The 27921-nt window shown below is 42.5% G+C and overlaps 1 protein-coding gene across 2 annotated transcripts; it reads right to left on the minus strand.

Moving 5' to 3' along the window:
• Positions 1 to 412: 412 nt before the first annotated feature.
• Positions 413 to 27094, minus strand: flvcr2b (FLVCR heme transporter 2b). Of its 2 annotated transcripts, XM_034287828.1 has the most exons (11): positions 25867 to 27090; positions 18839 to 18980; positions 16271 to 16411; positions 15355 to 15422; positions 14348 to 14451; positions 12565 to 12675; positions 8668 to 8773; positions 8047 to 8158; positions 7220 to 7275; positions 2083 to 2544; positions 413 to 1369 (listed from the first exon to the last, which is right to left on the minus strand). In XM_034287828.1, exons 1-10 carry the CDS (start codon positions 26428 to 26430, stop codon positions 2452 to 2454), a joined length of 1497 nt encoding a protein of 498 aa, XP_034143719.1. In that variant the 5' UTR covers positions 26431 to 27090; the 3' UTR covers positions 413 to 1369; positions 2083 to 2451. The 2 variants fall into 2 exon arrangements, with proteins under 2 accessions (XP_034143719.1, XP_019911943.1); XM_020056384.3 differs by lacking the exon at positions 2083 to 2544 and having other exon boundaries at positions 25867 to 27094.
• Positions 27095 to 27921: the final 827 nt, after the last annotated feature.

A 27921-nucleotide genomic window follows, 5' to 3' on the forward strand; every position in this document is an offset into this window, starting at 1 on the left:
GTCACCAGATCTCAACCCAATAGAGCATCTTTGGGATGTGGTGGAACGGGAGCTTCGTGCCCTGGATGTGCATCCCACAAATCTCCATCAACTGCAAGATGCTATCCTATCAATATGGGCCAACATTTCTAAAGAATGCTTTCAGCACCTTGAATCAATGCCACGTAGAATTAAGGCAGTTCTGAAGGCGAAAGGGGGTCAAACACAGTATTAGTATGGTGTTCCTAACAATCCTTTAGGTGAGTGTATATGCCTTATTTTCTATAATATAGAGCTTGACTACTGTCTCTTTAAGAGATTGGGAGAGGATGATAGGTAAAAATTAAGTGAATTGTTTGGAGGTGTTATATTTAGCCGAAAATTTAGTTTTTTATTCATGGCCTTGGAGAATACAGACACAGCTTGTTCTCAATAGTTTTCACTCGGAACTTTATTTTAACAAACGTTAGACATCAAATCAACAGGCAATTGTTTTCAGAACAACATGGACATTATAGAAAACAAATTTGTTATCAAGGAAACTAATGGTTCATCGATACTGTGTACAGGCAGTTTAAAATGATCTTACAAAAATACACAACCACAATATTATGGTTGTCATGAACTTGCAAGACAACCATAAAATATTTTTATATAATCTTGTTACAGTAAATCAGTGTTTCTCCAAGTAGATTTGTGCTGCTGTTATAAAATTAATACAAAACGTTATTCAATAACAATTTTTTTTTGCAAAAATGAAAACTTAATGGATACATATTTAAAACAGATTTTCATGTTAGTGTGGTCATTTTAGAAATACATCATGCATTAAGAACGACAGGCTTTCAAATATTAGAATATTATTGGTTTTCATTCCTTGCGTCGTTGAAACAACTTCACAGTAGGCCAGGAAAGGATCGAGATCATTTGAAGATCTAGGATTGTCCTCAAACATGCAAACCTCACCAAGTGTTCTGCTTCTTTACACATTGTTGGTCAACCAGGATACTGAAGGTAAACACATTCCCTGAATAACAACAACTAAGATTGAGCTGACATGAGCCGACCAACCACAATGACAGACAAGCAGGCCTGTCCAACCCAATCAGCACTGAGAATTTTGCATCACCCTCTGCTAGGCCCACAGGCTGTGTTGGAATGCCACTAACAGGATTCAAACGCCTGACCAAAATACCATTGTGCTAATTTTCACCAGTAAAATCTAAATAATGAGATCCTGATTGTGCGTCTCCCCTGAACTTCACATCACAAGAATGGGAGAGGATTGTGTTGGACTGTGTTAGTATGTTAGTGTCCTGAAGTTTGTCCATATCTAAAACCAGGTTCCATGAAGAACTGAGGGGACAAGGAAGCTTCCATCCTCTGGTACCTGTCAATAAAACAACATCTACTTGAGATTTACCGTTCCAGTAACCCTAAATATTTGTTCCTCAGAATTTCTAAATTGTTATCCTGATAATTAAAACAGTGATTTGAAAAACAAGCACAATTATTGTTTTAGTATGCTTGGCACAACCCAATGGTTAAGTACCTAAAGCACAAATAAACATACACGTGTACATGAGAAAAAAGTTTATTCTTCAGCCAAATGTTGACGAAAGAAAGGTACACTTTGCTGGTAACATCAGACAACCTGAAACAGGTTAGCAATAACCTGCAATAAACTAACCTCATCAGATGTCAGACACCAGCCACAATGTAGCATTCCATCATGTGACACAACATTGCATTTATGTTTAAGCATCATTGAATTCAAATTGTCAAACTTTTTCCATTACTCAACTGAAAAGCCATAAAAGATAAATACATAAAATGATATAGACATTATCACAACACTAGACATTTAACCTGAGTTAATTATAAACATCGAAAATCTGAAAAATCTGAAAAATTATCATGAAGTGGTGGCTAATCATGCAATTTGGAGTGTGTGGTGGAGAGTTTGCAGCAAAGACAATTGAAATGAAAAGTGTGGAAAATCAGGGGTGAGTTTAATAGAATAATAGAGTAAGCACAATTTAGCCGATAGAGAATCATGGACAAGAAAAGTGTGTAGTGATGGTTGGTTGTCTGTGCCCATACCTTGACTCATCTGAGGCTCGAGCTAAGCGTGTAGGGGGTAGGGTTTAAGCGGTCGGGTATAGGGAGCGGATATAGGGGGTAGGGATTAAGGGGTCTAGAATAGGGGGTAGGGTTTAAGGGGTCAGGAATAGGGGGCAGGGTTTAAGGTGGTGGGTATAGGGGGCGGATATAGGGGGTAGGGATTAAGGGGTCTGGAATAGGGGGTAGGGTTTAAGGGGTCAGGAATAGGGGGCAGGGTTTAAGGTGGTGGGTATAGGGGGCGGATATAGGGGGTAGGGATTAAGGGGTCTGGAATAGGGGGTAGGGTTTAAGGGGGTGGGTAGAGGGGGTAGGGATTAAGGGGTGTGGGATAAGGTTAGGGTATAATGATCAGTCCTGAGCAGAAGCAGAACGGCTGTCCAGCTTCTTGATTAGAGCAGTAGTGCCATAGTCCAGCTGTTGACCAGAAAGCTGTCCATCCGCCTGGAACACACAGCTTGTTTTAAATTACACTGTTTTATCTTATCTAAAAAATTACAATCCATTCACCTGGACAAAAAGTGCCCCCAACCAAGTGATATAGCTTAACAGAAGATGCTGTTGCTAGAAAATATGTGAAACACTTTTTATACAATCTTTGTTTTCGTGTTCACCATAAAGTCTTATTTAATCAGTCTTTTTTAATCTGACATAACGTTTGTAGTTGTCTTTTTATCTGACATAAGGTTTTCGTTGCCAAATCCACATGTTTGTTAAGAGGAAATCATGCATGTAGTACAAAAATTAAAAAGGTATAAGTGAATGTGCAAAAATAAGTGACGGTCTACCTTTAAATACAGCATATACCACTGCCTCCTACATCAATACTGATGACGGTCTACCTATAAATATACCATATACCACTGCCTCCTACATCAATACTGATGACGGTCTACCTATAAATATACCATATACCACTGCCTCCTACATCTATACTGATGACGGTCTACCTATAAATACAGCATATACCACTGCCTCCTACATCAATACTGATGACGGTCTACCTATAAATATACCATATACCACTGCCTCCTACATCAATACTGATGACGGTCTACCTATAAATATACCATATACCACTGCCTCCTACATCAATACTGATGACGGTCTACCTATAAATATACCATATACCACTGCCTCCTAAATCAATACTGATGACGGTCTACCTATAAATATACCATATACCACTGCCTCCTACATCAATACTGATGACGGTCTACCTATAAATATACCATATACCACTGCCTCCTACATCAATACTGATGACGGTCTACCTATAAATATACCATATACCACTGCCTCCTACATCAATACTGATGACGGTCTACCTATAAATATACCATATACCACTGCCTCCTACATCTATACTGATGACGGTCTACCTATAAATACAGCATATACCACTGCCTCCTACATCAATACTGATGACGGTCTACCTTTAAATATAGCATATACCACTGCCTCCTACATCAATACTGATGACGGTCTACCTTTAAATATAGCATATACCACTGCCTCCTACATCAATACTGATGACGGTCTACCTATAAATATACCATATACCACTGCCTCCTACATCAATACTGATGACGGTCTACCTATAAATATACCATATACCACTGCCTCCTAAATCAATACTGATGACGGTCTACCTATAAATATACCATATACCACTGCCTCCTTCATCAATACTGATGACGGTCTACCTATAAATATACCATATACCACTGCCTCCTACATCAATACTGATGACGGTCTACCTATAAATATACCATATACCACTGCCTCCTACATCAATACTGATGACGGTCTACCTATAAATATACCATATACCACTGCCTCCTACATCAATACTGATGACGGTCTACCTATAAATATACCATATACCACTGCCTCCTACATCTATACTGATGACGGTCTACCTATAAATACAGCATATACCACTGCCTCCTACATCAATACTGATGACGGTCTACCTTTAAATATAGCATATACCACTGCCTCCTACATCAATACTGATGACGGTCTACCTTTAAATATACCATATACCACTGCCTCCTAAATCAATACTGATGACGGTCTACCTATAAATATACCATATACCACTGCCTCCTACATCAATACTGATGACGGTCTACCTTTAAATATAACATATACCACTGCCTCCTACATCAATACTGATGACGGTCTACCTATAAATACAGCATATACCACTGCCTCCTACGTCAATAGACTGATGGCGGTCTACATTTGATGAAATTAACTCAGATGTCGTGCTGGGAAGCTGGTTGCTGGTGAAGACGTGCTGCTGCTAGCTTCCGGCGGTGGTAGTGTTTCATCTGTCGAGATGTTGACTGCTTCCTCTCTGGCTTGTCTAAATTAGGACGTAATCAATGTGCTTTTGAGCACCGCTTGCATATTTATGTTACTCATGTCAACGGTCGTCTATCAAAGCATAATGATTAGCAATTTTTAAAGCAGCGTAATGGCGTAATGCACGCAAGGTACGCAAAGGCCAATGTTGCCACATTCAGGGATTTTGAGACTATTTAGCCCCCTTATCGGCTGGAAGGGGAGGAGGATGTGTTATGTAGCTTACTTCACGGGATTCCTTTACCTGGCATTCAAATCTCAGGGGCTGTCAACATGCAGGTTTTTCTCACCCTCAAGGTTTTTTTTTATTATTTGTTTTATACAGGTCTAGCTTAATTTTTGTTATGCAGGTCAGGGCCCTGGGTCACCAGTGCCTTTGGGGTAATATTTGGATGAGTTTGGGACTAGGTTTCCACTTGAAATGCAGCTATTGTTGCTCGTGATGCACAGTTTCAATACATTAATTTGGACAAAGCTTATAATGCTAATTCCAGGCTGAGACAGGAGGTGAATAATTGTTTTTTTGTTAAAAATAAAATAAATGACTACATGGGCCTTCAAGAACAATTCAGGGTGAGCAAAATGTCACCTAAATATAAATCTATCAGAAATGGACACTAACTTTGCCAGAGTCCACCTGGACCAACCCAAAGTTCTCTGTCCAAAATTGACAACTTAAAAAACTATGTTTGGCAACAACACAGTATTGCCTACATATGCAGCAACAAGAAAACTGATTTGACAACACGCACGCACTCTTTTACTCCAATTGTTTTAGAAGACCTATTAGATATCATATCTCATTTAAAACATTATACCACTCAGACTGCTTGAAGAAATTATTGGAACAGTAGGCCCTGAACTACTCTCCATTATAAACAGTTCTCTCTGTACAGGTTGTGTCCCTGACTATTATAAGTCAGCATGTGTTCTGTCTCTTCCTAAAAAATCTAATCTTGACATCTGTTTTTAATAACTACAGATCAATTTCCAAGCTGCCCTTCTCATCCAAAATGTTAGAAAATTTGCAGCAAAGCTACTTTTACTAATGGTGGAACACATTCTTATTTTTGAGAAATTCCAGTCAGGCTTTCGTCAGAAACACAGTACTGAAACTGCTCTTGTTAAGGTTACAAATGACTTATTGTTGAAAGCTGACGGAGAATGTTTTATCTTATTGTTACTGGATTCTAGTACAGCTTTCAACACCATAAACCACAACATTTTAAATTGACAGACTTTGGAAATTGGGTTGGGATCTCTGGGATTGCACTAGACTGGTTCAGGTTTAATCTGTCAAATGGAGCATTTGTAGTGTCCATTTACAATTACATGTCTTCCTCTGTTCCTGTTATATGTGGTGTTCCTCAGGGTTCCATCCTGGGGCCAATACTGTTTTCTCTGTCTATGCTTCCATTAGGTGGTATAATTCGGCAGCATGACATTTCTTTTCATTGTTATGCAGATGATATGCAGTTGTGTTTGTCGGTTAAGCCAAATTACTTGAGAAAGTGTGTTCATAATTGCCTGGAAGACGTTACAAACTGGATGTCTAATAATTTTCTTCAGTTAAACAAAAAAAACGCCAGAAATCTGGGAGTTTTCTTTGATCCAGACTTAAAATTTGAATATAACAAAAAACTTAGCCAGTCACACTTCTACCAACATTGCCAAAATAGATTGGTTTTATCTTTTGAGGACACAGATGTTTCAGCATGTTTACATGCCTAAACAAGAACACCCTAAGTAAATTACAAGTAAACTGCAGAATTCAGCTGCCAAACTTCTTACAAAAGCTAAATCAAGGTCTCATATAACCCCAGTGTTGGCAGCTCTACATTAGTTACCGGTGAATTTCAGAGTAGATTTTAATATTCTACTTATAAAATTGAAGGCACTACATGGTCTGGCACCTGATTACATTAGTGACATGCTAAACCCATACTGTACTGTTGGGCCTCTAAGATCATCTGAAAAATAAATGCTGGCTATTCTGGAGTCTAGACTGAAAACAAAAGAGAACCGGGCCTTTGCTATACGGGCCCCTAGACTCTGGAACAGCCTACCACAGAATGTCATATATATGTTTTTATATTATTATTTTAATTTATTTCTATTTTTATTGAGTGTAAAACACCAATTGTACTAGAAAAGTACTATACAAAAAGTTATTATTATTACTAGTTATTATACACCCAGACAGAATCCACACTTACACCCAGACAGACAGACCCCAGACTAATTTCCAGAGAGACCCCAGACTAATTTCCAGAGAGACCCCAGACTAATTTCTAGACGGACCCCAGACTAATTTCTAGACGGACCCCAGACTAATTTCCAGAGAGACCCCAGACTAATTTCCAGAGAGACCCCAGACTAATTTCCAGACAGACCCCAGACTAATTTCCAGACAGACCCCAGACTAATTTCCAGACAGACCCCAGACTAATTTCCAGACAGACCCCAGACTAATTTCCAGACAGACCCCAGACTAATTTCCAGACAGACCCCAGACTAATTTCCAGACAGACCCCAGACTAATTTCCAGACAGACCCCAGACTAATTTCCAGACAGACCCCAGACTAATTTCCAGACAGACCCCAGACTAATTTCCAGACAGACCCCAGACTAATTTCCAGACAGACCCCAGACTAATTTCCAGACAGACCCCAGACTAATTTCCAGACAGAACCCAGACTAATTTCCAGACAGAACCCAGACTAATTTCCAGACAGACAGACTCACAGTGGCCCTGGCCATCTGGTTAGCTTTCTGTCTCCGCAGTTCTGGCTTGATGAATCCTGGTGAGAAGAAATACTTTTCTTAGAAAGTGAACATGGTTAAGTTTAATATAAGATGGGTGTCCTGCATGGGAGTCCTGTTGACACCTTACTACAACAAATTAAACTCCTTTATTCAGATTAGCTGAACATGTGATTCCACTGGAAAAGGAAATGCCTTGCTACTGAAAGGGGGTTCCTTGTAGTTTAGTTGGTAGAGCATGGAGCTTGCAACTCCAGGGTTGTGGGTTCGATCAACCAGAGTGGCCAGTATGAGGGGAAAAGTATGAGACACCATGCACTCTGTAATTCTCTCTGGATAAGTTAAATTACCTAAAAGTAAATGCATTGGGGACAATCCTTCTGCAGGGGCAGTAAGGCAGAGTTTCCAGTAAAGGGCAGTCTAACACCAAAAATATATCAATGGTAACCCAAGGCATTCTCCTTATCTCCTTCAATATCTCCTTACTACAACAAATTAACTTTAAACATAGTTGTATATATCGATCAAGAATAATCACGTTAACATTTGGTACAAACACTAGGGGTGAATTCATATGGACTAGGAGGTGGCGCTATAACAGGCTACATTTAAATGTAGGGAGAGTTCATATAGACAAGGAGGTGGTGCTTACAGGTTACATCTATATGACCCAGAGCGATGGCATTTGGGACATATTTATGTAGGTCTCACTGCCTCATGCAAAATCTCAACACATTTACTGTCCCTTGATACTTTCGTAATCTTCCTAATATTATTTTCCATTCATACATTAAATAAGCAGTCTGTACCTGTCATAACAGAACCAATGAAGAGGAACACACAGAGGAAGATGTTTCCAGACAGTGTTCCATAGTTATCCATGATCTTCCCCTGAGAGATAGTGAAGATGATACCAAACACCTTGATAGAGGAAACAGAAAGACAGGGTAAAAGAGAGAAGGGGTGAGGGTAAAGGAGAGAAGGGGTGAGGGTAAAGGAGAGAAGGGGTGAGAGACGAAAAAGGATGAGAAATATAATCATGATCTTTCCCAGACAGATGGTGATGAACAGGTTGTAGTGATAGGACAGACATGTTTAAATAATGCAATTAACATCAATATAAAAATAATCAGTCCCCATTGTTTAGCCATCTAATCCCTCTGTGTGTGTGTGTCTCTGTGTTCATGTTAGTTTGAGTGTGTACTACCATACCTGTCATGTCCAGATGTCTATTACAGGTTTAAATCAATCAGTATCATCAATCCTGAGGACAGTTGAACAGTCCTCATTTACATAAATTGCTTTTTTAGGCTTGGGATTAAGCTTATGGTTATAAAGGGGTTTTATTTGTTAGGGTTAAGGTTTAGGTAATTCACTTCAAAATGTAATGGAGGTAAATTGTGATTCCAAAGTTTTCAGTGCAAGTTTACCTGCGCAGAGCAGTTGAGCAGACCTGAAGAGGTGCCTTCACCCTCTGGGTAGGTCAGCTCCACACCAAACTCAAAACCCAGGGGGAGATAGCCTGTCATGAAGAACCTACACACAGTCTTGTAATTTAGACAGGGGCAGATAGCCTGTCATGAAGAATCTACACACAGTCTTGTAATTTACACAGCGAGTTCCAAAATTATTCAAACCCCTTACTAATTTTCCCACATTACGGCATTATCAATGGTACGTTGAAATTACATGTTCTGTTTCATAAATAATGTTAAAACACTGGCAAAATCTATTATTGTGTAATAATATGTTGCAAGCATAGAGTGTATTTGAGCCCACACATAAATATTTGGCATAGCCACCTATTGCTGCAATAACATCCATCCATCCATCCATCTTCTTCCGCTTATCCGGGGCCGGGTCGCGGGGGCAGCAGTCTAAGCAGGGATGCCCAGACTTCCCTCTCCCCAGACACTTCCTCTAGCTCTTCCGGGGGGACACCGAGGCGTTCCCAGGCCAGCCGGGAGACATAGTCCCTCCAGCGTGTCCTAGGTCTTCCCCGGGGTCTCCTCCCGGTGGGACGGGACCGGAACACCTTCCCAGGAAGGCGTTCCGGAGGCATCCGAAAAAGATGCCCAAGCCACCTCAGCTGACCCCTCTCGATGTGGAGGAGCAGCGGCTCTACTCTGAGCTCCTCCCGGGTGACCGAGCTTCTCACCCTATCTCTAAGGGATCGCCCAGACACCCTGCGGAGAAAACTCATTTCGGCCGCCTGTATCCGGGATCTTGTCCTTTCGGTCATGACCCAAAGCTCATGACCATAGGTGAGAGTAGGAACGTAGATTGACTGGTAAATCGAGAGCTTCGCCTTGCGGCTCAGCTCTTTCTTCACCACGACAGACCGATACATCGACTGCATTACTGCAGAAGCTGCACCGATCCGTCTGTCAATCTCCCGTTCCATCCTTCCCTCACTCGTGAACAAGACCCCTAGATACTTAAACTCCTCCACTTGAGGCAGGCACTCTCCACCAACCTGAAGTGGGCAAGCCACCCTTTTCCGACTGAGGACCATGGCCTCGGATTTGGAGGTACTGAATTTCATCCCCACCGCTTCACACTCGGCTGCAAACCGTCCCAGTGCATGCTGAAGGTCCTGGCTTGAAGGGGCCAACATGACAACATCATCCGCAAAGAGCAGAGACGAAATCGTGTGGTCCCCAAACCTGACACCCTCCGGCCCCTGGCTGTGCCTAGAAATTCTGTCCATAAAAATTACAAACAGAACCGGTGACAAAGGGCAGCCCTGCCGGAGTCCAACATGCACTGGGAACAAGTCTGACTTACTGCCGGCAATGCGGACCAAGCTCCTGCTTCGGTTGTATAGGGACCTGACAGCCCTTAGCAAAGGACCCAAGACCCCATATTCCCCAAACACCCTCCACAAGATGCCGCAAGGGACACAGTCGAATGCCTTCTCCAAATCCACAAAACACATGTGGATTGGTTGGGCAAACTCCCATGAACCCTCCAACACCCCGTAGAGGGTATAGAGCTGGTCCAGTGTTCCACGGCCCGGACGAAAACCACACTGTTCCTCCTGAATCCGAGGTTCTACTATCGGCCGTATTCTCCTCTCCAGAACCCTGGCATAGACTTTCCCGGGGAGGCTGAGAAGTGTGATCCCCCTATAGTTGGAACACATAGTCCGGTCCCCCTTCTTAAAAAGAGGGACCACCACCCCGGTCTGCCATCCCAGAGGCACTGTCCCCGACCGCCACGCGATGTTGCACAGGCGTGTCAACCAAGACAGCCCCACAACATCCAGAGACTTGAGGTACTCAGGGCGGATCTCATCCACCCCCGGTGCCTTGCCACCGAGGAGTTTCTTGACCACCTCAGTGACTTCAGCCCGGGTGATGGACGAGTCCACCACTGAGCCCTCATCCTCTGCTTCCTCAATGGAAGACATGTCAGCGGGATTGAGGAGATCCTCGAAGTACTCCTTCCACCGCCCGACGACATCCTCAGTTGAGGTCAACAGCTGCCCACCTCTACTGTAAACAGCGTTGGTAGGGCACTGTTTCCCTCTCCTGAGGCGCCGGATGGTTTGCCAGAATCTCTTCGAGGCCAGCCGATAGTCCTTCTCCATGGCCTCACCGAACTCCTCCCAGGCCCGAGTTTTTGCCTCCACAACCACCCGGGCTGCAGCCCGCTTGGCCTCTCGGTACCCGTCAGCTGCCTCAGGAGTCCCACAAGCCAACCAGGCCTGATAGGACTCCTTCTTCAGCTTGACGGCATCCCTTACTTCCGGTGTCCACCACCGGGTTCGGGGATTGCCGCCTCGACAGGCACCGGAGACCTTACGGCCACAGCTCCGAGCGGCCGCTTCGACAATGGCGGTGGAGAACATGGTCCACTCGGACTCAATATCTCCAGCCTCCCTCGGGATCCAGTCGAAGCTCTGCCGGAGGTGGGAGTTAAAGATCTCTCTGACAGGAGACTCGGCCAGACGTTCCCAGCAGACCCTTACAGTACGCTTGGGCCTGCCGAGTCTGTCCAGCTTCCTCCCCCGCAATCGGATCCAACTCACCACCAGGTGGTGATCAGTTGACAGCTCCGCCCCTCTCTTCACCCGAGTGTCCAAGACATACGGCCGCAGGTCAGATGAGACGACAACAAAGTCGATCATCGACCTGCGGCCTAGGGTGTCCTGGTGCCACGTGCACTGATGGACACCCTTATGCTTGAACATGGTGTTCGTTATGGACAAACTGTGACTAGCACAGAAGTCCAAGAACTGAACACCACTCGGGTTCAGATCAGGGGGGCCGTTCCTCCCAATCACGCCCTTCCAGGTGTCACTGTCGTTGCCCACGTGGGCGTTGAAGTCCCCCAGTAGAACAATAGAGTCCCCAGTCGGAGCACTTTCCAGCACCCCTCCCAGAGACTCCAAGAAGGTCGGGTACTCTGCACTGCCGTTCGGCCCGTAGGCACAAACAACAGTGAGAGACCTATCCCCGACCCGTAGGCGCAGGGAAACGACCCTCTCGTTCACCGGGGTAAACTCCAACACATGGCGGCAGAGCTGGGGAGCTATGAGCAAACCCACACCAGCCCGCCGCCTCTCACCATGGGCAACTCCAGAGTGGTGAAGAGTCCATCCTCTCTCAAGGAGTGTGGTTCCAGAGCCCAAGCCGTGCGTAGAGGTGATCCAGACTACCTCTAATCGGAACCTCTCAACCTCACGCACTAACTCAGGCTCCTTCCCCGCCAGCGAGGTGACATTCCACGTCCCTAGAGCCAGTTTCTGTGTCCAGAGATCGGGTTGTCTAGGCCCCTGCCTTCGACTGCCGCCCGATCCTCTTTGCACCGGCCCCTTATGGTCCCTCCTGTGGGTGGTGAGCCCACGGGAGGGCGGCCCCACGTCACCCGTTCGGGCTGAGCCCGGCCGGGCCCCATGGGGGAAGGCCCGGCCACCAGGCGCTCGCATTCGAGCCCCAACCCCGGGCCTGGCTCCGGGGTGGGGCCCCGGCTGCGCCATACCGGGCGACGTCACGGTACTCAAAATTGTATTGTTCATTAAGGGGTTTTGAACCGCTCTTAGTCTGACCCGTCGCCTAAGACCTGTTTGCCTTGGGAGACCCTACCAGGGGCATATAGCCCCAGACAACATAGCTCCTAGGGTCACTCGGGTACTCAAACCCCTCCACCACGTTAAGGTGGCAGTTCTTTTCAAAGTGTTTTCACTATATTTTGCACTATCCGTTCTTCACTTTGAACAAAATACCCAGTCCCTGCAGATAAATAAAGCATCCCCACAGCATGATGCTGCCACCAACATGAGAGACACAGAAAGAGACAACAGGTAAAACAGGTGGTCTTACCCCAGAGCTCCAGCGGTCAGGAAGACAACCCAGAGATGACCCAGATCCAGAGTGTAGGAGTACACCAACATCCCTATGAAGGACATGAGGTAGACTGCCAGGGTAGTCTGTCTGGAAGAACCAACAAGACAACAACCAGTCAGTCAACCGGTCATCCGTCAGTCACGAGTAATCGTTTAGCTGTTTGTCAGTAATTAGCGAGTCAGTCAGTTAGTCAGTCATTCATTCATGTGTTGTCTGGAGGACATGAAGACATTAAACTAAATCCACCAAACATTTAAGATTGATCCATTCATCTATCCACCATACTCCACACAGCAAATGTTCTGATTATGAAATTAGCTTACTTTTAAAAATAGAAATTTAAAGAAAACCAAAACCTTTTCCCTCCTGCAGATCGACCGGTGAGTCGGAGAAGACCCAGGGTCGACTAAAGTAGGACAAAAAACTCCTAATTTTTAGAACACAACTCTCACACACAGTCTGCGCCACTTGCAAAATAAACAGATTTAATAGCAACAACGTTTCGGTACTAAGACTTCAAATAACTTGATCAAGGTCTTTGTACCGTTGTTGCTATTAAATCTTTTTTATATTGCAAGTGACACAGACTGTGTGTGAGAGTTGTGTTCTAAAAATATTAATCCAAAACATCATGATTGGGTCTGTCATGACTCCCCAATTCTCATTGCCAACTGCCACTTTAAGAGAGCTACAGGCTATCTAGGCAAAGACTGATCAAAGTGTGGCTGTCACAACAATATAAACAGCACTCCACAAATCTTGCCAGTAGTGTTGAGTGGCAGAAAGGAAGACATTACTGACCACCATGGATCAAGCACAGAAACCATGTAGAAAGACTTTGCTGGTCTGCAAAAAGTTTAATGCAAAGTGTAACATTTTGTGGTAACCCAACACAGCCCAACCCAAAGAACATAATTTGAGTGCAGTGGTGGCATCATCATGGTATGGGGATGTTTCTCATTGTCAGGCACATGTAGGAGAAATTAATGGACAAATGTACAGAAATGTCCTTGAGGAAAACATTTTAATCTACAAGAAAGCTGACAGTAGGTCAGAGGTTTCACCTTTCAGCTAGAAAATGACAAATCACAGCCAAAAATAAAGTAGTGGCTACAGAATCCTTGTATAACCCAGTCAGAAACCTGACCACAAATTCAATCGAAATCTGGTCACATGACACTCCCCAAAGGACCTTTACAGATATAAAGAGAATTGTCATAAACGACCAAATCGAAGTGTGTCAAGTATAGACACATCAAATAGATAGTTAATATTAAAAAATTACTTTTAAATATGCTTTAAATATTCTACAATAATAATAAAAAGTCCCAATACAGCTGTGGAGAATGGTATGTAGATGAGTAGAATGAAATCCTGATTTAAACAAAAAAATATAACCAAGAAAAAAAAGTAATCAAGGTAGCTACATTTCTAAAGGCACTGTAAATTCAGTTCCTAATTAAGTATTTAACTAAATCACAGAATAAAACGCTATTGAAAATCATAACCAAAGAAAAAATATAAACACTGAAGATCAAATCACTTCCTTGGTAAATATTTGACAATATAATCAAATACCCATTGGGGTTGTTCATTGTTTCATAGGTCTTTAAGAGAGGACTTGGTCCTTTGGATTTTCACTCAGTTGTTCTTGTGTTTTACTTGATACACAATATAATGTGCAACTTGAATCTAAATATTAAAATAAACTATTTATGAAATTAAAAAGCTACCATTTAGAACACAAAAGATATCTTACTTGTAGGTTTTAGATCTGTCGAGCCAGATGCCACAGATCAATGATCCCACCATGCCAGCAATAACGATAGTTAGACCAATCCTCCCTGCATTCAGCTCTTCACCCTGTGAGGATGAGGACAGACGGACAATTTACCTGAAGAGAAGTGGACTCACTTATAACGTCTCAACTGTTAGTGTTTTACTGGCTAAAGTTAATTTTACCAGACTTTTACCAGTGAAGAATGGTTTTATGAATATCTTTGCTTTTATATTGTTTTATTGACATGCTTTATAGATGTTGTCAGTGTGACCCTAACACCACTGAGGTGGGGATGAAGACTGATACAGGTACAGAGGGGGGCGGGTCTGAACTCTGTGCCCATACCGTCCTGAAACGTAATTGTGAGTGCACATATTTTATTCAAAAATAATTGGACCGTGTATTTCAGGATACGGATATAACAAGCATAATACTTTGGATACGTTGTTAATGTGACATGAATTGAAACACACTCATCTTGAATTTTTGTAATAAATCTGCATGTCTGTGTTTCGAGGTGCTTCGCTAAGTTACAAGTGTTTCCTCCTTCAGTCACGAAAGTGAGGGCACCGTTCAACGAGTCGTGGCGGAGCTGCAGCTGCACTTGCTGTCATCTGTCACATTTTGGATCCCCGGTACCTACGGTAACCTACGGTAACCTACGGTACTGTATAAAAACCAGTACCATCATGTTTTCAGAATTATGGCATCGACTTGGTACCCAAGTATCAGTTCTCGTGACATACCTACACAATACCGTAAAAAGAAAAAGGACAACATCCAAATAAGACAGTATTTATAATTTGAGTATGGGTGTATTTCAGTGTGTGTGTTTGTCAGTGAGAGGGTCATGAGTCAGTGTATTTTAGTGTGTGTGTTTGTCAGTAAGAGGGTCATGAGTCAGTGTATTTCAGTGTGTGTGTTTGTCAGTAAGAGGGTCATGAGTCAGTGTATTTCAGTGCGTGCGTGCCTGCGTCATGACTCACAGGGTAATGGTCGATGATCATGCGGTTGAGTAGCGTGCCCACAGCATAGAAGCAGCCCACGTTCAGTCCTGTGGAAGACACAGCCAATGGGAACTCAACACACTCACAGATCAGCCAATTGAGACTTAGATTAAACAGAGAGCAACAGAGACAGATGGACACTGAAAAAGAGACACAGAGAGACAGATCGATTACAGATATTTAGCAGTTTGGTAATCTAAAACCATTCAATCATTTGGAGGCAAAAACACCTAACGTGTCTGTTAAACGGGTAATAAGCCTGACTTATGATTTATGAGACTGTGATTAGATTAGAATTTATGAAAGGGAGACACGCATAGGCCAAACATTGTTTTCCCTTTCACACTGAAGCATAACACCCTTCCTGTTCTGTTTGGTGACAGCCAATGAGAGCTGCTGTCCCCAGTCTGTTTGGGGACAGCCAATGAGAGCTGCTGTCCCCAGTCTGTTTGGGGACAGCCAATGAGAGCTGCTGTCCCCAGTCTGTTTGGGGACAGCCAATGAGAGATGCTGTCCCCAGTCTGTTTGGTGACAGCCAATGAGAGATGCTGTCCCCAGTCTGTTTGGGGACAGCCAATGAGAGATGCTGTCCCCATGTACTAACCCACACATTGTTAGTACTATCGGATTTGTGGCATTGGCTCATTACACAGACTGTCGTCCATTTCCCATCCCATATTTTGTAGCCAGTATTGGATCAGTGCATCCCAAATGTAGATTCTTCTTTAATTAAATTCTACAAATGTTTCCATGAGTTGTAGAATGTTTTGCAGTTTTTAAAATCACATTTCATAGCTTTTGTTAGCAGATGGGGTGGACAGAACATTTTCCATTTCAAAGGTCACAGTCTTGCAGTTTTGAAAACTCGATATTGCAAGTATGTAATATTACTAACCATATGTGATGATGAGGAGGATAAAGGGTTTGTTTCGGAGCAACCTGAGGATGGAGGCTGAGTATGAGTACTGTTCTAGAGGGACGAGGCGAGCAGTGGCCTGGGCCCGTGTGGGTGGAAAAACAGGACGCTCCTGGAACACTAGTGACAGATGGAGAGACATGGTCAGATGGAGAGACAGATGGAGAGGGACTGATGTTTATTTTATTTTAAAGTAAATTAACCAGGTAAATGACTTGAGAACCAATTCTCATTTTCAAGTACCTGGCCAAAGGCATTTAAATGCAAAACAGTACACAGAACAACATAATGTAAGATAAAAAGAAATATAGACAAACAAAAATTAAATTAAAACAGTGGGACATGCCCAGACAGGCACTGTATGGGGGATTAAGAGTTGTGGTTGTAAGATATCAACTTGTTTATTTTATTTTTGAACTAGCACAGCGGGGCGGTCAAACTAGCACGGCGGGGCGGTCAAACTAGCACGGCGGGGCTTTTAAGTCACTTACAAATAAGTTGGTACCAATCAGTCTGGGATTGACTTTGAAGGGCAATAAACCAAATAACTCATATTTATATTCACATTGTTGTTCTTCAGAGTCTGACAAAGATAGAAAACCAAAGTACTCATCATTGACTTGAGGCAGACTCCACACATTAGTAAAGACAAAAACTGCCAAACTCATGTTGACAACGGTTTCTACGTCTACACACGACATTCTACATCTGGAACCCACCCACCCTCACCCACCCAACCAGACACCCACCCACACCAACCCAACCAGACACCCACCCAACCAGACACCCACCCAACCAGACACCCACCCAACCAGACACCCAGACCCCCACCCAACCAGACCCACACCCACCCACACAATCTGGTTTGTGGTTCAATAGAATCACCGCTATGCACCAGCCTCAAGAGCAACATGACTGTCACACTATCAACAGCAGAAATAGTCATATTAAAAGGGGAATTACATTGTTTTAGTCCGATTAATCTTCTTCAACAGCAGTTGTACCACACCAGTGCCTACGAACAACGCTTTGCATCTACGGACAATGCTCCGTATATATGGGCTGGTCTCAGTCTGTTCCTGAATAGGTCTACAGGAAGAGTTAACCATACAAACAATAAAGACAGTCATTTGGTGCCAACCTCACTACAGTACCACCACTGCAGAATCGCACTACAAATGTCCTTTTGTCTCCCTCTTCCCTCCCACTCTCTTGACCTGGCGCAGTGCCCTCTGAGGGGGTAAAATACATGGTGCACATTGATGACATCACTCCCTGCAGCCAGTGGACACTTCTGTGTCAGCAAAAAAAAAATCACAGTAATAATTTGCATGTCTATGCTTGTTCTGATAGAGAAAAGCCGACAGACAGAGACAAAATAAACAGTAAATGGGTGGAGGAAGTTCATTTAATGTTACTTCATTTCTTTCCAAGAGAGAACCTGACCAAAAACCTATAAGTTCCTTCTGAACACCACTCCACCCTTTATCCCGCTGTCTTAACTCGTCCGTCTATCCTTTTCTATCCCCATTTGCACTCATTCAGTGCATTTAAATGCAACAGGGAGAGTGAAATAGTGCCAATCCTTCAGTGTAGGGTGGAGATTGGTGTGTTAGTGTACAACATCATTATTATTTATGGATTGGTGTGTTAGTGTACAACATCATTATTATCTATGGATTGGTGTGTTAGTGTACAACATCATTATTATTTATGGATTGGTGTGTTAGTGTAAAACATCATTATTATTTATGGATTGGTGTCAGTGTACAACATCATTATTATTTATGGATTGGTGTCAGTGTACAACATTTTTGGATTGGTGCATCAGTGTACAGCATTATTATTTACGGACTGTTTGTTAGTGTACAACATTATTATTTACGGACTGTTTGTTAGTGTACAACATTATTATTTACGGACTGTTAGTGTAGAACATCATTATTTATGGATTGGTGGGTTAGTGTACATCATTTTGACTGTTAATCTAAAACCTCCTCATGGTGTTGACAGCTAAAACACTGGTTAAATACTTACCCCAAACCCTAAAGTGAAATACATTATCAACTGGTTAAATACTTACCCCTAACCCTAAAGCGAAATACATTATCCACTTGCATTCTCTCCGAAACATTATTCAGTCTCCTGAATAGGAACACTCAGGTCTTAATAATAATAATAATTATTATTATTACATGGGAGAAATTCAGTTCAAATTGTTCTCTTACACAATGTCTTTTTAGGATAATCCCAGTCCTACTACTCGTGACAAGTCTGTGGCTACTGAGAATGTCCCACAAAAACCAACCCAAGCCAGGCTCTGAAGAGGGGAAGTAAGAAGGCTGAAGCAGCATAATCTAAAGAAACCTTAGACTGTAAAGAATTAGTGCATACAGAACAACTATATGGTAAAACTAAGCTACATATTACATGGTAACACTAGGGTTCATGTTACCATGTAATAAATAGCTATGTACAACATAGCTAACATTAAACTACTAAGCTACAGGCTAAATCATGGTTCATAATATCAAACAGTTTAGTTACCAAAAATCACCAGCATAAAGAGCAGTGTGGCCACCCCGGCTGTGATGTAAAACATAAGGCGGATGTGACTGGCCAGCTCATCCATGTCCTCAACGTTGGGCACCAGTATCGGAGGAACCAGGAATCCAATAGCAATCCCCAGCTGGAACAGACAGGAACAGTGTTAGCTCCCATAGATGTTTCCAAAGGATTTCTGACATTTAGTTCAATAGCTGCAATGTTACCATTGTGCCCACTGATGGTACAGTTGCCCATCGAGGAATTGAAAGGACTTCCCAGACACAACTTGACCCAAAAATATGTGAATATTTAATTAAGCCTACAGGGTCAGGTTTTTGAAGCCACATTGGCATAAAACACATTCCTTCCCAATAAATTACAGACTTTTTGCCAAATGAATGACAGATGTTAATCACTGTTCTTTCTATCAAAACAAAAATATTTTAATTTGGACGAAACTATTATGGAGAGGACATCAATCTCTTGTAATTTTAAATTACCAGCATTACAAATAAGACAAGATTAAAACTTTTGCACATAATTACCTCTGAACTACACCAGTAAAACAAATTGTGTGAATAAAGGGTCTAATCAGAATTATCCCTAAATATGAACAATCCCTATCGAAAACTCACCTTGATCCTGCAGATCTTTCCCACTAGTTAATCTAACTCTGAGGAAGAACAATAATCCAAAATCCTAAACACAAGTTTTAAACCAACACACTGAGGTATATTGAATATGTATGTTGGAGTACTAGATGCTAGCAGTAAAAGGGTTAGTGAATGAGACCACTGAGAGGGTTATTTAATTAATGGTTAGCACCAGTGGTGTAGTGGAGGGTATATGCAGGTATATGCCGTGAGGGTACGCCGTATACCCACTTTTTTGACAGCTGCTTTAGCGTACACTCACTTCTTACCAGTGGTTTGGTGGAGGATATACTCAGGTAAACCCACTTTTCTGTCAGCGGGCAGTGTATACTGACTTCTTACTGATGCGTGTGAGTGTAGTACAGTGAATGTATATGCAATATACATTATTTTGTAGTAGATAAAGCATGCAAAAAGTAGCATACAAAAGCCAGTCGCATAATTACAAACATTTAAAAACAACCAATAAATGATGTGCCCGAGACCGACGTATGAAATAGCTCTGATCGGCTGGTTATTTTGTAGAACCATGTTACAGTGGGGAGAACAAGTATTAGATACACTGCCGATTTTGCAGGTTTTCCAACTTACAAAGCATGTACAAGTCTGTCATTTTTACAATAGGTACTCTTTAACTGTGAGTGACGGAATCAAAAACAAAAATCCAGAAAATAACATAATTAACATAATTAATTTGCATTTTATTGCATGACATAAGTATTTGATCACCTACCAACCAGTAAGAATTCCGGCTCTCACAGACCTGTTAGTTTTTCTTTAAGAAGCCCTCCTGTTCTCCACTCATTACCTGTATTAACTGCACCTGTTTGAACTCGTTACCTGTATAAAAGACACCTGTCCACACAGTGAATCAAACAGACTCCAACCTCTCCACAATGGCCAAGACCAGAGAGCTGTGTAAGGACATCAGGGATAGAATTGTAGACCTGCACAAGGCTGGGATGGGCTACAGGACAATAGGCAAGCAGCCTGGTGAGAAGGCAACAACTGTTGGCGCAATTATTAGAAAATGGAAGAAGTTCAAGATGACGGTTAATCTTCAAGATTACTAATCAGAGCCAGCCCACAATGCCCAAGCCTCAATCTGGATAAAACTACTGCTTCTCTTCTCTTACATCTATAAACACATCTTTCTTTTTCTACCATACTTATTACATAATAAGTTCTCCCCTTCCTTTCACAATCCCATGAATTTTGCCACATTTCTTTTACTGACCTATTGATTATTTCAGTGTAGTCTGGTAACCCATACTGCACATTAATTTGAACTCTTTGCTCCTGCACTGCTTTCTTTGCCACCTCATCTGCCTATTCATTACCCTCCACACCCATGTGTGCTGGAACCCACAGAAACCCCACCTCATTCCCTGCTTTATGTATTCTATACAACACCTGCAAAATTTCCACAAGCACATCAGGCCTTGACTTGAGTTTTAATACCTTTAATTGCAATTAGGGATGCTCCTGAGTCACTACATATGACAGAATGTTCCTGCTCGTTATCGTTACCTTACTGCACATAGAACTGCCACCAACTCTGCAGTAAACACGGATAAGTGATCTGGAATCCTACAACCTTTTTTATAGCTGATTTCAGGTATGCTAATACCAAAAGCCACTTTTCCACTCTCAGGATCCTTCGACCCGTCAGTATAAATTTGTAGGCAGCCACCCCATATTTGACCCTGCCGAGCTCTTATCTCCTCCACTAACTCCTCTGACATCTTTCTTTTGCTAGTTTTCTAAAAATATAAATCAACAATGGGACCTGGAATCAACCACAAAGGTACATCTGAACAACATATTGGCGGACATACATTTAAATTCCCAATACCAATGTCATCTGCCATAGATTTGAGTGTTTGTTTTGACCAATCTTGCTGTTCCCATAAACTCCCAATGCTAACTCAGAGTTTTTGTTGGTAATTTTCCAGTAGGTCCTTTTAGTTTCATTAAATACTTCAACCCTAGTTTACGTCGTCTTATAGCCTATGGCATCTCCCCTGATTCTATTAATAGCGCTTGTATTGGAGTTGTACGAAACGCCCCACTACACACTCTAAGAGCTTTTGCTTGGACTATATCAAGTTGACCAATCACTGAAGGGGCTGCTGCCCCATATACCATACACCCATAATCAATAGTTGATCTTATCATTGCTCTATATATCATCATCATCGTGTCACTATCAGCCCCCCAATCAGACCCAGCCATGCTTTTTCCATGTCAGCCTTTCATCCAACCACAGCCTCAAGAATTTAAAATGTTTTACTCTTTCAATAGTTGTACTATATATTTGTAACCGCTGTGTCGGAGTTCGGTTAGGGTAACAGAATCATGATTTTGCATACCATGACGTTTTATTTTTATAATTAACAATCAAATTATTAATTACTTAGAAACAAGAATATGAATAAATGTATGAATAAAGGTGCCATCTGTTGCATTCTTATGAATGACTTGTTTGTCGTTGAGTCACTGTGGCTGATGCAAAGTAGGTCCTTCATTACTAAACCAAGTAACTCAATTAGGACACAATGAGTCATTAGCAAAACCCCCCAGGTCACATTTACCTGTCTGTAATACTGGGGGGGGGGGGGGGGGGGGTCATGACTTCTTGTTGATTAAAAAATAAGTGATAATAATAGAACTGCTGTATACACATTCAATGAAGTCAATGTTAGTGTTTTATGTAAATAGAAGAGTTACAACAACAAGCCATTGGCTATACAGGAGAAGGGAGAGTACCAGGAAATAACTTCCATAGGTGCACAAATAGACAAATTCCCTGGTTCGCCCAAATCCTGCTAGGTGGACTCCAGGACATTTCAGTGAACATTTTATTTTTGAAAGAACATTTTGTAAGATTATCATCATTGCCTCAAGAATGCAGCGTTTCTGCTCGTAGAGTATGTGCTGCCGTTCAACAATTGGGCTCTGAGAGGAGGGTGTCAGATTGGACTGAAAGAGTAACAGAACTGGAGAAGAAGTAGCTCTAATGCACTGTCTGCTCTTCCATACTGTCTCAACAGTTAGTTTTGAAAATAAAGTGGACAAAGACATTTTATATGACAGGTAGCCGGACATAGCATGCAAAAGCTCCCACATTTAAAGTTCGAATGGGAAATGTTTACCTTTAAAAACATTTGCATTTCCAATATACCTGCTAAAGAAAACCTCATATGTAAGGCATAACATTTACTGGACATAAAGAAAAAGTTTAGGAAAGCTATTTTTTGTTTTCTACCAACACCTCAGGCCCAGGGGACATTGGGGGAATGCTTTGCCCCCTAAAAATAGTTTGGGTAAGATGCTTCCCAATACTGTACTTAACCCTAACCCTGTACTTAACCCTAACCCTGTACTTAACCCTAACCCAGGATTAACGTGTCCACCCATGGAAAACAAATGCCCGTCCAACACGTTTGTTCTAGTGCCGGCCTGCAACTCCAGAGCTATGTTTTTTTCTAATGGCTGCTAGGAGACAAGGCAACTTCTTATAGTTGGCTTATCTTGAATAATTAACATCATTAATATCAGTTAGAAACTTTTCCAGTCTTTGGTTTGAAAGCAGCTTTAAGTGCTGTATTATAGTGTTGAATCAGTACTGCAGTAAACTTTAATGGTAATGGACCATGGCAAAGGCTGACGGCTAGTGACATCCACTGTGAACAGTGCTAAGAGAAAGCAAACTTTCAAACACGCAAGACACATCTACCACATAAAATGTATATGGTATACGATTGGGGTCGCCAATGCTGTTTTCACAGTGACTTAACATTGGGTTTTAATGTTATTTCCCAACATTCTATCAAATGTCATTGGTGGGGGGAGACCAATAACCAGACGACTCAACCCCGCCCTACGACTCAACCCCGCCCTACGGCCCACAGTCAGCGACCAAGTGCTCCAATTCTGTGTTAGAGGGGAGAAGCTATGAGCCAACTATTGTTTACACCTCTCGCTGCATGTTTTGGATTAATTCAGATCTAAACTTAACTGGCACACCCAATACCGTGCACAGACCTTCTGAAGGGCATGTGCTGAATTTTTAAAAGGGGACAGTTGTCGGCTCACACGGACAGAATGTTTTGGAGGGAATGATGCGTGAAAGACAGACTAGACATGCCCGTCAGTGTGAACACGTCAAATGGAAAGGGCTCTTGGCAGTGATGCCCAAACGAGGCCTTGTTGAATCGATTAAGCGTTCCAGCACATTGCTTCGCTAAAAGGCTCGTTTCTCAAAGCCTCGTCTAGACAGCATTTACTGATCACACCTACTGGTTGAAATAATTAATAACAGGTCAAATAATGATTACCCCAATGATGTTGCATTGGCTCAATGGACTTCAATAAGGGCTCACATCAGTCACATACCTCGCAATGCAAAGTCAATATACACTGAACCAAATTATAAATGCAACACTTCTGTTTTTGCCCCAATTTATCATGAGCTGAACTCAAAGATCTAAGACTTTCTCTATGTACACAAAAGGCCCATTTCTCTCAAATATTGTTCACAAATCTTTGTTAGTGAGCATTCACCTTTTCCGAGGTAATCCATCCACCTCACAAGTATGGCACATCAAGATGCGGATAAGACAGCATGATTATTGCACAGGTGTGCCTTAGGCTGGCCACAATAAAAGGCCACTCTAAAATGTGCAGTTCCATCACACAGAACTAATGCCACAGATGTTGCATGTTGAGGGAGTGTGCAATTGGCATGCTGACTGCAGGAATGTCCACCAGAGCTGTTGCCAGTGAATTGAATGTTCATTTCTCTACCATAAGCCGTCACCAAAGGCGTTTCAGAGAATTTGGCAGTACATCCAACCGGCCTCAAAACCGCAGACCATGTGTAATCACACCAGCCCAGGACCTCCACATCCAGCATCTTCACCTCCAAGATCGTCTGAGACCAGCCACCTGGACAGCTGCTGCAACAATCAGTTTGCATAACCGAAGAATTTCTGCACAAACTGTCAGAAAAGATCTCAGGGAAACTCATCTGCATGCTCGTCGTCTTGTCAGGGTCTCGACCTGACTGCAGTTCGTTGTCGTGACCGACTTGAGTGGGCAAATGCTCACATTTGATGGCGTCTGGCACTTTGGAGAGGAGTTTTCTTCATGGATGAATCCCGGTTTTCACTGTACAGGGCAGATGGCAGACAGGGTGTATGGCGTCGGGTGGGTGAGCAGTTTGCTGATGTCAACGTTGTGAATCGAGTGGCCTATGGTGGCGGTGGGGTTATGGTATGGGCAGGTGTGTTAAGGACAATGAATACAGGTGCATTTTTTAGATGGCATTTTGAATGCACAGAGATACCGTGATGAGATCCTGAGGCCCATTATTGTGCCATCATCCACGACCATCACCTCATGGTGCAGCATGATAATGCACGGCCCCATGTTGCAAGGATCTGTACACAATTCCTGGAAGCTGAAAACATACCAGTTCTTGCATGGCCAGCATACTCACCGGACATGTAACCCATTGAGCATGTTTGGGATGCTCTGGATCGGCGTATATGACTGTGTTCCAGGTCCTGCCAATATCCAGCAACTTCGCACAGCCATTGAAGAGGAGAGGACCAACATTTCACAGGCCAAAATCAACAACCTGATCAACTCCATGCGAAGGAGATGTGTTGCACTGTGTGAGGCAAATGGTGGTCCCACCAGATACTGACTGGTTTTCGGACCCCCCAATACAGTGAAAGTGCACATTTTAGGGAGGAATTTTATTAAATCTCACACAGATTTAGACATTTGTGAACAATATTTAAGAGAAATAGGCCCTGTACATATATAGGCCCTGTACATAGAGAAAGTCTTAGATCTTTGAGTTCAGCTCAACCTACATTACGACCGGTCTCGCTAGAAAACCTTGAGGCACGTAACAAAGCGTTGCTTCAAGCGTCCCATCACTAGCACTAGATTGCAAAGGGTTATGCGCTCTGCAAAGGTTGAGACTTACCTGTGCACCACCCTCTCTAATTTATATTGTTTGACAAAAGATGTTATGATTCTCTCATCCCAGGCCTAATTATTTTTTAGGGCTGAAGTATGTGCCGGATAAAGATGAAAACCACTTAATCTGCACTTACAGGTGTTGAAAATAGGAAGTATCAAGTTTGAATGTAGTCCTCAACACCTAATCCCATAATATGGAAATCGAGGGAGTAAATTGGAAGTGTACCATATATTCCAACTGGGCCAAATGGACGGATCAATCTGAATCATTCCAATAAATGGTTTATGGTATTGTGAAGAACAAGGCATGTTAAAAACATAATTGCATTATTTTAGATCTAGAGACATTGAACCTACATACTGTAGGCTTGAACATACCTGATTTCCAAAGACACCGATGGAGCAAGCGGTTGACACCTCCTCGGATCCGAACCATACGGATGCAATCTTAGACGGCATCCCGAGGATAAACACCTGTGCCAGCGAGCAGCAGAACTGTCCCAGCATGGTCACCGCGAACAGATCGGGTCTCACGCTGGCTACTTTGATCCAAGTCCCAGCGCAATTTAGTGCCGTAGCCACCAACGCTATCACGCGAAGACCCTTTTTATCCAGCACCCAGGTGACAGGGAATATGAAGGGAATGTAAGTCAACATATATATCATAGACATCCAGTCTATGGTGAAAGAATCCACGCCGTAGAACTTCATGAAAATGTTGTTGATAATTCCGTACTGGATCCATTGGAAGGAGTTGCAGAGTGAATACGAGCTGAATAGTAACACAATGAACCATCGCCGCTTGTAAAGTTTGATTGTTGTATCGTTGCCGTTCGAGTCGAGTTGTTTGTTGGGCTCTATGCGCACCTTCTCGCTGTTCCCAGTATATATTTTATTTTTTTCCAGATCCGCCACATTGTCGTTTTCTTTTTCGCCGGTCATGTTTAAGTGTATGCATTCAAATACGTGCTAGTGACTAAACTTACCTACAATAGAAACGAATGTCACTTATTATTTAATTAGAGTAGGCTACTATGATCAGATCTGATTGCCAGTTGATTCCCAACGATATTCACGTCATCCGCAGCTCGTTAAGGACACAAATAAAGCAAACTACACGACCTCTAACCCACTAACGTGTCTGCAAATGAGACTTAGACTACAACCGACACCACATTCCATTTCTTAAGAATAGCCTGCTGTTTAAGCAAATACATTAATATAAGTCAGTTAGCCATTAAATAATTCGAATTTAGTCCAATGGTTTTCGACAACACAATAAGTCATAACGCTGCTTGATTACAAGTTGTTAGACTTCATATCCTCACATTATAGCACACGGTTCCTTTTTAGCTTCGACAGACAAAACCAAATAAAACAGTTGAACAGCCAACATATATTTTAACTTCCCCTAACTGAGACTGGAAATAACGTATGTCCATGTCAGTCAGCGCCGCCCCAAGTACCAGCAGGTACACGTCACCACGTGGCGCGCTCCTCTAACAATGAACCCTTGCCCCCGTTATGTTGCAATTTGGGACTGATTGGGAAGACGAGGTCGAGTGGTTTAACTCTCGCCCAAATAAGTTCAGAATATGCCCAATGCTAAGCTTGTTTCCTGTTTTAAAACATAATACTTCTAAAACTAGGATAAGATATCTGTTTTATGTTAGTTTGAAGAGGTGAGGATCATCATTGCGAAACGTAATTTTCCACGGGGAGGAGCTACATTTGCAAGCAAACATCCGACTTGTCTGTTTTTTTCGTAGTAGTTCGTTTTAATTTTTTATGGAACAAACAACCATACGCAAAATATTTACCTATGGACACCTACTTATTCAAGTGTGTTTATTTAGTTGTAGTATTTTCCACATTGTATAATATTAGTGAAGACATCAAAATATGAAATAACACATGGAATCATGTAGTAACCAGAAATGTGTTAAACAAATCAAAATATCTATATTTTAGATTCTTCAAAGCAGCCACACTTTGCCTTGATGATTGCTTTCACACTAGGCATTTTCTCAACCTGCTTCAAGAGGTGGTCCCTTGGAATGCTTTCCTTAAGGTCTTGGAGGCGTTTCCACATATGCTGAGCACTAATTGCCTATTTTCCACTATGCGGTCCAACTCATCCAAAACTATCTCAATGAGGTTGAGGTCGGATGATTGTGGAGGCCAGGTCATCTACTACAGCATCATCACTCTCCTTCTTGGTCAAACAGCCCTTACACAGCCTGGAGGTGTAGGTATTTGTCCTGTTGAAAATTTTTGAAATGATAGTCCCAGTATGCACAAACCAGTTGGGATGACTTATTGCTGCAGAATGCTGTGGTAGCTATGCTAGTTCTGTGTGCCTTGAATTCTAAATAAATCAAAAACATTGTGTCCAATAAAGCACTCCCACACCATCACACCTCCTCCTCCATG

Source organism: Esox lucius, chromosome 18, assembly GCF_011004845.1.
Source record: "Esox lucius isolate fEsoLuc1 chromosome 18, fEsoLuc1.pri, whole genome shotgun sequence".
NCBI classification, from domain to species: domain Eukaryota; kingdom Metazoa; phylum Chordata; class Actinopteri; order Esociformes; family Esocidae; genus Esox; species Esox lucius.